The 10,992-nt window shown below is 40.9% G+C and overlaps 4 protein-coding genes and 1 long non-coding RNA gene across 5 annotated transcripts; 1 reads left to right on the forward strand and 4 right to left on the reverse strand.

Annotated features, from left to right (window-relative positions):
• Positions 1 to 353: 353 nt before the first annotated feature.
• On the forward strand, positions 354 to 2,979 carry LOC121795327 (uncharacterized protein At2g38710-like). Its single transcript, XM_042193850.1, has 5 exons — positions 354 to 632; positions 1,361 to 1,480; positions 1,943 to 2,057; positions 2,363 to 2,456; positions 2,572 to 2,979. Exons 1-5 carry the CDS (start codon positions 529 to 531, stop codon positions 2,766 to 2,768), a joined length of 630 nt encoding a protein of 209 aa, XP_042049784.1. The 5' UTR covers positions 354 to 528; the 3' UTR covers positions 2,769 to 2,979.
• A 447-nt stretch (positions 2,980 to 3,426) lies between these two features.
• LOC121795328 (ferredoxin-A-like) lies at positions 3,427 to 4,108 on the reverse strand. The gene has a single exon (XM_042193851.1). The coding sequence runs from the start codon at positions 4,057 to 4,059 to the stop codon at positions 3,631 to 3,633; it is 429 nt and encodes a 142-aa protein (XP_042049785.1). The 5' UTR covers positions 4,060 to 4,108; the 3' UTR covers positions 3,427 to 3,630.
• A 569-nt stretch (positions 4,109 to 4,677) lies between these two features.
• LOC121793755 (ferredoxin-A-like) lies at positions 4,678 to 5,379 on the reverse strand. The gene has a single exon (XM_042191788.1). The coding sequence runs from the start codon at positions 5,375 to 5,377 to the stop codon at positions 4,871 to 4,873; it is 507 nt and encodes a 168-aa protein (XP_042047722.1). The 5' UTR covers positions 5,378 to 5,379; the 3' UTR covers positions 4,678 to 4,870.
• Positions 5,380 to 5,754: 375 nt separating this feature from the next.
• LOC121796689 (MLO-like protein 4) lies at positions 5,755 to 7,122 on the reverse strand. Its single transcript, XM_042195486.1, has 7 exons — positions 7,061 to 7,122; positions 6,895 to 6,985; positions 6,663 to 6,824; positions 6,547 to 6,582; positions 6,387 to 6,454; positions 6,227 to 6,287; positions 5,755 to 6,135 (listed from the first exon to the last, which is right to left on the reverse strand). The coding sequence occupies exons 3-7, from the start codon at positions 6,816 to 6,818 to the stop codon at positions 5,755 to 5,757; spliced, it is 702 nt and encodes a 233-aa protein (XP_042051420.1). The 5' UTR covers positions 6,819 to 6,824; positions 6,895 to 6,985; positions 7,061 to 7,122.
• Positions 7,123 to 7,129: 7 nt separating this feature from the next.
• On the reverse strand, positions 7,130 to 7,439 carry LOC121793917. The gene is made up of 3 exons (XR_006049194.1): positions 7,382 to 7,439; positions 7,221 to 7,295; positions 7,130 to 7,146 (listed from the first exon to the last, which is right to left on the reverse strand). It is a non-coding gene; the product is annotated as an uncharacterized LOC121793917 (long non-coding RNA).
• Between the last annotated feature and the right edge of the window lie 3,553 nt (positions 7,440 to 10,992).

Raw genomic sequence — 10,992 nt, forward strand, 5'->3', positions numbered from 1 at the left:
CCTTTATTTAAATGACGAATTAGTGCATAATAAAACTTAGATGGTGGTTCTCCCCTTTTAAAGTGGCTAAAAATAGAGGGTGGAGTTGAGTCAGATATTTTGAATGTAAAATGAACGAAGATCTAATGATAAATCCAATTAACTTAGATTTTAATAAGATTTCAACCACTCCTATCCTGATATGATATAAAAATAAATTAAATATGAATTGGGCCTAGGCTTCTAAGTCAGTGTCAGGGTTCGGATCCTTTTGTAGGCCCATACCTATTCGGTTGGAGCTCCAACTCGTTTCCATCAATTCTATATATATATTCCTTTCCTTTTTAGAAAAGCTTCAATTTTTTCCGGAAAAGCAGCAAAAGGAAGATAGAGTGTTCCTCAATACATCCTTCTCCAATTTCGACACCCTAAATTTTCACTCTTTCAATTCTTCTCGGACCCAAATTCGGTTTCCGATCATAATCCCACCGATCAAGTTCTATCTCTTTTTATTTAAAATCAAATTTTAATTTAAAATTTAATAGAAAAATGGTGTCGGCAAATAGGGAGATGGTGGTGTACTGCTTCGACACTCTGATGGCGCATTACAACAACGAGGAGGCTCCTCCTCCCGCCTTCGATGAGGGCCAACAGTATGGATTCCTTAATCTCGCAATTTTGTGTGTGGGAATTAATTATATGCTTACTACTCTTCAATTCGTTTTGCTTAATTTGAGCATATACTATTTCATTATCCATTTGGGTTTATGGGCTCTTTACGGATGTGTTATTATGGTCTGATGTATATGAGTTTGACTCCAGAATTGATTGGGTCTTTAATTTACCACTGTTTTATATGATATGCAACCAAATCATGTTTTGGAATTACAAAGTTTCGATTGATAAACTTGTTAATTTTGGTAGTGGCAAAAAATTGAAACTTTCTTTGAGTTCTGCTGCAGGGGCAATATCTTATTGTTAAACCGCTCTTCTGCGTGTTCCAAATTTGGGACTGGAAAATGGGCTGTGATTTTAACTATTTTCGTTTACTTATCTTCTTCCTTGTTTTTTAAGTTAATATTTCACCCTATGATTGCTTGGGATGAATGATCTTTTAAAATATACTACTACTACTACTACTACTACTACTACTAACTAATGCTCTCAAAAAGTATGTTTTTGTGGGCATTGCTCATTTATTTTCTCTAGTGAACCCTTAAAATGGTCCTTCAATTTCCTTTCTTGGTCGATAAAAGAATGTTTAGTGCTTTCAACTGGCTGGCTTTGAGTCTTGAATAAAATAAGATGCATGGTAGAAAAAGAAATTTTCAATATATGGTTTAATTGGTTATGCTTTGTGTACGTTAAACTCTGTTTTCAGTCCACTGTTCGTGACCTGGAAGAAAGTGATCAATGGTGGGGAACCTCGTTTACGTGGATGCATAGGCACTTTGGAAGCTCGCTGCATAGTTAATGGCTTCAGGGACTATGCTTTAACAAGGTATGCGCTATTTATTAGTCAGGCATCAGAGTTGAACAGCCTACATTATAAATTTATAATGTACTCATGTAGTTCCTACTTTTCACTGTTCTAGTCTTGAATGAAAAATATTTGAGTTAGATGATTTTGTTATTATACACTTTGTATGGGATTGTATATTCCTTTCGGATTTGAGGTAGTGATTTTTGCTTGGCTCTTTCTTTTGTTACTCTTTAGATCTATTGCATTCCATAAACTAATCAACTTCTAAACTCCTTGTTGTATGGTTGTTCTTCACTCTTAAATTTGCATCTCATGTTTTCTACATCTCAATTTTTGGTATGTCACATTAACATCTCAGGATTATCTGATCTGTATCTAGTTTCTTTCTTTTATGTTGAAATTGTACTTATCAACATCTGACTGTATTACTGAATCTCTTGGATAGCGTTGTTTACTGATCTCATGTTCTCTATATTTCAGTGCCCTCAGGGATCGACGATTCCCCCCAATACAAGCTAAAGAACTGCCTTCCTTAGAATGTACAGTTTCCATTCTGACTAATTATGAAACTGCTCGTGACTACCTTGACTGGGAGGTCAGTGCTATAACTAATATTCAACTGTTACGAAATTATATGTGTTGGCTTGGCTCACTTCCCTTGAATCACCTGTTTGCTTGCAACCGCACCATCTGACTGATCATTTAACTATCCTTTTGATGCAACTAGTCCTTGTTCATCATGAAGGATCTATGTTTTATTGGTTATGTACTTCATCGCTTATAAAACTCCTTATTACTATGATCTGTTAAATGTGAATTTCACGTGCAATTTTGAATAACATGGACTAGTTGCTTGATTCTCGGCCTGATGTTTATTTGCATCAAATTGTGTTTATCCAGGTTGGGAAGCATGGGATAATAATTGAATTTACTGATCCTGACTACAATACAAGGCGAAGCGCCACCTACTTGCCTGAGGTTGCTGCTCATGAAGGTAACTAGTTTTCCTAATATTGTTTTACTTGTTTGATACAACGATTTGGTGATTCTATGAATCCCCAAGCTGTCTGGTTTCGGTTTGTGATAGTTCATTGGCTTTATGATGCAAGGGTGGACAACTGTTGAAGCAATTGATTCATTGATAAGAAAGGCAGGCTATAGTGGCACCATCACCGGACAACTGCGAAAGAGCATCCAGCTCACGCGTTACCAAAGTACACTGTTTACCATGCCATACAGCGAATATGCTGCCTATGTGAAGACAACTAGAGGCATTGCTCCGACTATTAATGGGGCAAAACCATGATATGTTTTGTTAACTTCATTCAAACTATTGTACCGATAGGAAGGTAATTTATTTAACAAAATGCCCAATGATTTTTATCCTTCCTATCTTTCTATATTTCTTGCCAACTTGAAGAAGGGTTTCTGTAATGTATAATCTGCCCTCTGCAGTGTTGTAAAATTTGCTTCTGTAATACTCCGTCCTCCCACTTGAAGTGACTTGTTTTTTTTTTTGTCTTGCTTGAGTTTTCTGTGGTTTCTTAAAATTTGCATTACTCTTGTCCCGCGGTTCATCCCCATTTTTAGAGAAAACATATCTTGAAATTTGTCGCGTGGATGGGTGGTATTTGCGAAATGTGATCTACAAACAATTTCATTGTAATTTTTACTTTAACAAAATTTGTAAAAATCAAAATTCAATTTACTTGTTCTCTCTATAATTTCAAATAAATGTTACTTCTCCATTCCACGAGAATATATGGTTTTTTTCCTTTTTAATCTTTTTTTTCTTTTTAATCCGTCTGATTAGAATATGCTCTTTATTAATTTGAAAACTTTTTTCTCTCTAATAAATTGAGACTCTTTATCCGCAAATAATACTTTAATTACTTTTTCTTTATATTTCTCTCTTTCTCTTACTTTGCCAATTGTGTTTTTTTTTGTGGAACGGAGGGAGTAAATTTAATTGAAAATAGGTTAGGATATGGTTTTGTATTTGTTAGCCACAAGCACAAATACATTATCGTTTAGCCAACTATATTCATCCACAACAATAATACTAGGAGTTGAAGGGATGGTGATAGTGATAATTACGGCAATTGGAGTTGCAAAGAGACAGGTGATATGAAAATAAAAATATGAAGAAAATGTAGTAGCCAATGTGATTAGGCGATATCCTCCTCCTTGTGAGTCTCGATGACGACGTCGGAGGTTGGTTTGGCAACGCAGGTGAGCACCCATCCTTCATCAATCTGGTCGTCATCGAGGAAGCTTCCGTCCGACTGGTCAACGCTGCCGCTGACGACCTTCCCGGCGCAGGAGGAGCAGGATCCCGCGCGGCACGAGTAGGGCAGATCAATTCCCTGCTCCTCCGCCTGGTCCACGATGTACACGTCATCCTCGCAGTCGAACTCCACCTCTCCGTCCGGTGTTATCAGCTTCACCTTGTGCGTCGCCATGCACCTCACTCCTCCCCTGCTCTTCGTCTTCACACCGAACTGAGCCGCCGCCTTCGGGACCGACCCAAGCCTGCCCACTGCCGGCTTCCGAGGAACCACGGCGGAGCTGAACATTGTGCTTGCAAGGCTAGCCATTATTATTGCTTTGTGTGTGTGTGAGAAATGAAATGAAATGAAATGGATATCTTCAGATTTTCTATTTACAAATACTAGTGTGCACCATCTGCCACGTGCCCTACTTTTTGTGCTTCCTTATCATTTTCGTTATCTCTTCTCTTTCATAAATATATTATCCACCTAATTTTACTTTCTTTTTCGAAAATATACGGCACTTTTAATAGTAGTATTTTTTATTTTGCTTTCAAATTTAGTCCAAATAATATTCCTCTTATGTTTCGGGTTTGAGCCGGAAACTACTCATTTCTAATACTACTACTACAAAACTACAACATTATTTTCAAATCCATTTCAATACACAACAAAGTGATAGATATTATGTAGTTCGGAAAATAGCTCTTTCAAATTTTGTAAATAAAGATTTTCGAGTTAAGACCTTTAGTTCCAATTATGCCAAGTCCATTTTTCCTCAATTGGATGGTAGTAGTAACATTTTATTTTGCTTGTTGTGGATGGGAGTCTTATCATTTTATTTTTCTTAATTTAATTATAAGGCTTATGAGTTTATCATTTATATTCTCTTCCGCATGTGTTTTGAAATAATAATACTAATAAATAGCTAAAGTGGGAAGAAAATAGAGTAAGAGGAGCATTTCTTCTGTATTAGTCTCTCTCTCCTACTTTACATTCCAAAATAAATACAAAAGGTGCAGTGGAGTGACCTGAAACTTATCCATCTTTAACTAAAAAGACTGAAGTAGTTGGGATCTTAGAAATTAACTGAGATTAATGAACTAATTTAAATAGCAATATTGAGAATACAAGTGAATTAAAAGGAGAGATCAGCCTCCTTGTGGGTTTGAATGACGAGGTCGGAGGTGGGATAAGCGACGCACGTAAGCACCCATCCCTCCTTTATCTGCTCGTCGTCGAGGAAGCTTCCGTCGGACTGGTCCACGGCGCCACTGACCACCTTCCCGGCGCAGGAGGAGCAGGCTCCGGCGCGGCACGAGAAGGGCAGCTCCAGCCCCTCCTCCTCCGCCCTGTCCACGATGTAAACGTCGTCCCCGCACTCGAACTCCGCCTCTCCATCCGGTGTTATCAGCTTCACCTTGTACGTCGCCATGCACGTTGCTCCGCCCCCTCGCCCGACTTTCACTTTCACCCCGAAGAGACTCAATTTTGGGAGGGAGCGGAGCCTGGTGGTGGAGCCCACCACCGCTGCCCTATGGAGGGGCACGGAGCTGAACATGGTGCTCGGTAGACTCGCCATTGCTGGTTGTGGCTGACAGAGAGAGTTGTGAGTTGTGAGGATGCGATGAGATGAGAGGGACATAGTGATGTAGTGTGGTTTGCACAGCCTCATCCGCCACGTGCCTCATTTTCTCTTCTTTCATTGGTCCTTTCACTATTCCTATCTTCTTTTTTTCGCAATATTTATTTAATTGTAATATTGCATGATTTGCGCAAAACACAAATAAACTATTTCAACACAAGGATGTGCAATGCAACATCATTTACACACATATCCACTACATATTTACCCTTGTGTGAGACCATCTCATCTATCAAAAACCATAGAAAGTAGTATTCAAAATACAACTCTATATCAAAACAAATTACAAGTATCCCACTACATTATTAAATGTCGTACAATGAATTTTGATTATTTGAGATGATATCACACAAGCTCTCATGCCAGTCTTGAGATATTCACGTGTTGTTGAGTAGATCAAGAAGAGTAGTTTCAGTCCTGGCTTCCACCACCTCGTCCGGATCAACGACGTAGTCGTGTGGTGTTTGGCGGAACGAGAACTCATGGGGGTCGAGGTGACCACTAATGGTAATGGAGGAGCTCTCAAGGTCACATTCTTGATGGTGATTGAGGTAATCCATATGGCCAAAGGAGGAAGAGGGAGACAGCGTGGGAGATCCAACGGTGATGATCTCATCGCCCTCATCGATGATTGATTCGAGCGAACACGTGGATCTTGTGGTGATGGAGTTTGTCCTCGCCTTCACTCTCTTGCACCAGCTATGCAACGACTCTCTCACACTCTCTGCAATGATGGCTTTCTTGCAACGAGATCCCATCTTCCAAATTAAAACCAAAATATGAATACAAAGTAAGAACTACATATAAATGTGTGATGATATGATATGGTAAAATTAATTAACCACTCACCGTTGAAACCAACACGTTCAAGGGGACTGTGCTGTAGCTGCACCAGAACTGGACAACCACCCTGCATTTCTTAGTAGTTCTTAATTGAACAATCGAAATACTAAATGTCTTCATAATTCAGAAAAAAAAGTGAGGTGATGTGACGGATGTACGTATGTACCCTGAAACGAGTCGAATGATGATCATAGCGTGATTTTTCATGAAACAAGAACGCTTATTGAATCCCCACTGCACCAATATTAGATCATTCATATAATTGATTCATCACCTCAAAAATTATCTATTGATTCATGTCAAGGGGAAACGGATTTGTTTCTTACCAAGGACCAGATAAAAGTTGCCATCTCGAAAGCATTCTGAAATATTAAGGCAAATGAGGGACGATAATCAAGCCAGAAACGTATTGAAATTTGAGGTCAATCGATTTGCATATCACCTGAAACGATATGAACTGTATCAAGCGCGACAAGATCTCGGGCTTCCCAAACCAAAACAGCGCATCGCGTGGCTTCACTTCACTTCCCACAGACGGCCCTGCCACTTCAAGAGCTAGCAGGGAGACGACGTGCTGCAGTTTGGTGCCCACCACCATCACAAGCTTCAAAGCATACTATATATCAGTCACTCGATCCCAGTTGTAAATTGTAGTACTAAAAGGAGAGACTTACAATCGCAGGTATGAATGAAAGCCAGAAGTAAATGTTGAGACCATGGATATTAATGAAGATGCATAGGATTGCGTAACCCCACAGCGGCTAACTGCACATATATGAATTTAAACAATCTCATCCCATTCACAAGTTGTAGTATAAAAAATGGTTAGTGTTGTTATACCTGATACCGACAATGCCAGAGAATTCGTCTTCCATGGTTCGTACCATATATTTGTGAAAATTGTAGGACGGCGGCAGCTTGTGATTCTGCAGAATTCAGGCAACCTATTTACATCCAGTTTTGGGATATGGAAACAAATTGTGTATGAGTGAATACCCACGGTGATGAAACCCAATCTCAAGGCCATGTAATCGGACTTGCGCACTGAACTTCTAAACTGTTTCAGAAAGCAAAGCTGCAAAAGAAGAAGAGTGAGAGGTAATGTCAAGTATATATATATATATATATATAGCATATTGATCTTGGGAGAAACTGCATTACCATCCATATAAGAATGGGATTCCTGCTCCACGGATGGGAGGCGTGGTGAAACGCGAAAGTGGATAGCCGTCTCATGGTCTTGCTCTTGGCTGCATCACCAACAAATTAAACAATTTTAACTATACAAAAAGCTAGGGTTTTATAGATTGATTTGTTGGAATCGTTTTTGGTAAACGACTTTGACTAATAATAAATGTTACAATACATTTAATTTTATGAAATTAAATGCAATAGCTTCGATCTACGTTCCGAGTAGATGACCGTAGTATATTCATTTTCTCAAATCTGATTCCCGATGAGTGAGAAATAATATATTAAAGTTGGTCACAATAAAGCTAGAAATGAGCTATGAGAAAAACTAAGGGATTAATTAACTCAGTGTTAATTATCTCACATTGGGGATGATAAACTTCTTTGATGAACTATTTAATAAGATGAATTATTATGTGTAATAATTATCGTGGAATAAGATGGGTGACAGAGCCCACATGTGCGCGCGCCGCCGCCCGCCCGCGAGCCGCGCACCGTGCCTCGTGCACCGGGGGCCGTGTGCCTTGGATCTTGGATCTTGGATCTTGTCAATTGGTCTTTAGGTGGTCTTTGGGCTGCTCTTTAAAGCTGGTCGTTGAGCGTGGTTCAAGCCCCGCTTGTTCTTTTTAGACCACCTCAAACTTCACGCCATCCCCGACGGACCCCGACTCATGGTGGTCCTGGTCCACGTCATGTCCCCGCTGGACCCCGACGCATAACGGGAGACAAAAGGTCCCCGATGGACCCCGACGGTCCATGGTGTATCCCGTCGTGTAGTGTGTCCAGATGCGTCGTGTCTCTTCAGCTCCCAATGGCTAGTGCACCAGTCAGTAACCTCCGGCGGTTACAGTCAAGCCATCATGGCATACATAATGGTGGTTGACTCCATCAATGCCCAATGGGTGGACTTGGCCTATAAATAGGCAGTCACTCCATGCATTGCATACGATTGAACAGACAACAAACCCAAGCATTCTTGCATACACGCTCTCTCCCTCTCTGCATAATCTTCCCATCGAAGCTCTGCCCATGCCTTACTCCCGTTCATCGGAGCTCTGCTGCTAGCAGTGCTGCTACTTCATAGACGAAGCCATTTTATCTTTGGGGACGACACGCCAAACCGAGAGCACTACCGGGGCGTATCTCGTCTTGCGGAAAGAGAACTCCTCGACTCGGCTTACATCTTTACGGTTTATTGTTTTGAATTCTTCTTTATAATTTCAATTCAGTTTATTTCCGTTTAATTTCTCCATTCTTCATTGCATTGTATTACGCCCAGTTAATGTATCTTTGTATCACAGTCAATATCAAAAACCAACAATCGCCAGACGAGATATACTTGCCGTTGAAGAAGGAGTTTGGACTTTAAATTGAATCTAAAACTTTCGAAACTAATACCTTAGCGTGGAGATGGATCTCGTTGCTACGTTCGCCGTCGCCACTTTCCCCGACTTCAACACCGACGTGCCCACTGTTCCCCGCTGGGTTCCCATCTGGTCCCCGCCATGACCACGACTCCCGTCGAGTCCACATCTTTACCTATGGCTACCCATAACGCCATGAGAAATTACTAACCCGTTTGGGTTGATTGGTGCAACCACCTTTGGTGGAACCGATGGTTCCACATTAAGTGGTTCCATGGGATCCTTGATAGGATCGATTGTTGGAGTTTTCGAGGTCAACACGGGTGTTGGGGCCTTCGGAACCAACATAAAGAATGACGGTTCCACTTTTTGTGGTTCCGCGAGATCCTCCAATGGATCGTGTGTTGAGTCCTTTGGGATCAACACGAGTGTTGGGGCCTTCGGGGCCAACACGCAAATTGACGGTTCCATTGTTAGTGGTTCCTTGAGATCCTCTAATGGATCAAGTGTTGAGGCCTTCGGGATCAACACGTGTATTGGGACCATAGGGGCTAACACGAGAACTGGGGTTTCCATTTTTAGTGGCTCCATAGAATCCTCTAATGGATTGAGTGGCCGGGTCCAACACGAGAGTTGATGTCTTTGGGATCAACACTATTGACTCCAATGTGGGGGAGATACCTCGTGAATGAGAATGGTCGGTAAGTCCTACGGGACGTCTCCCGTCGTTCCCATGGATAGGGTCGTTGGGCGTGTGTCACGACCGCATTTTTTAAGGATAGAAAACACAGTTGATCGCGACTAATGGGGGAAATAAGAAGCGGGGAAGAAGGGGGAAACAATCAAGGGGTACGATATGTAGATCAAAAGATGAACTTTATTACCAATTATAGTCTGAAATCACGAATCACAAAGTTCATGGGAAACATAATTCAACAGAATAAAGAAAACATGGGAGCTACAAAAAAACTTGACGTAGCGGAAGCAATTGAGAGTTAGCTACTACTATGTATGAAGACACAATAGTAACCGGAACGTTTATTGAATCCTGTCTTTGTCCAAATGCTCAACATCCTCCGCCTCCCGTCCTCGCTCAACCTGCACATAGGGAAAACATATGCAGGGGCTGAGTACTTGATGCACTCAGTGAACTCATGCCCGAAATACATTTATCTATAAAGTTATGTCAATCCATCATTGAGTGAAACTCGGGTTTTACTTTAAAAGGCCGAGAAACACTAAAATCATTCCTTAAAAAGGTGCATGCGCTCGCAAACATCATCGTCATCCTCCATCATGTACCATGTCTGAACCATCATGTGAAACGAGAATGTGGCCACAAACTCGATCACTGGACCGGCCGACCACAAAGGACGGCTCACGATCCCCATCAGTGTTAATTATGGAGCCTAAAATATCTCCTACCATGTTTAGGATTTGTTTCCTTGAAGTATATTTCCTTGTGATAGATTTATTCCTTAAAAGATATTTCCTTATGGAATATGTTTCCTAGTTTGACTAGAATTAGGGCTCTCTAGTTACTTATAAATAGAGGTGCTCCCTCATTGTTAAATCATCCTGAAATTATATAGTGAAATCCCTGGCTTGGCATCGCCCCCAGACGTAGATACACATTGTATCGAACTGGGTAAACAACTTCTTGTGTTCATTCTCTTTCATATTCGTGATTGCCTGTGTTTATTTCCCAACAACTGGTATCAAGAGCCTAGGGTTTAAGAGGCAGAAATCACGATGGGGATCGACGAGAAAATTGTTGTAGAGAAGTTCGACGGATCTGATTTCGGATTTTGGAAGATGCAGATTGAGGATTACCTGTACGGTAAAGATCTCTGGAAGCCTTTAAAAACCAAACCCGAAAAGATGGAACATGAGGAGTGGGAGCTGCTGGACAGAAAAGCGATGAGCGCGATTAGGCTATCGTTGTCCAAGGATGTGGCTTGTCACACGACTGCAGCAAAGTCGACAAAGGAGATGATAAAGATCTTGGAGGACATGTATCAGAAACCATCAACGGCAAACAAGGTACATCTGATTAGACGATTGTTTAATTTTAGAATGCAAGAGGGAAAGCTGGTGCAACAACATCTCAACGAGTTCAACATGATTACTTCGCAACTGAACTCGGTTAATATAAAATTCGATGATGAAATTCGTGCCCTGATTTTGCTATCGTCTCTGCCTGAGAGTTGGGCTGGC

This window comes from Salvia splendens, chromosome 3 (genome assembly GCF_004379255.2).
Source record: "Salvia splendens isolate huo1 chromosome 3, SspV2, whole genome shotgun sequence".
Classification (NCBI taxonomy): domain Eukaryota; kingdom Viridiplantae; phylum Streptophyta; class Magnoliopsida; order Lamiales; family Lamiaceae; genus Salvia; species Salvia splendens.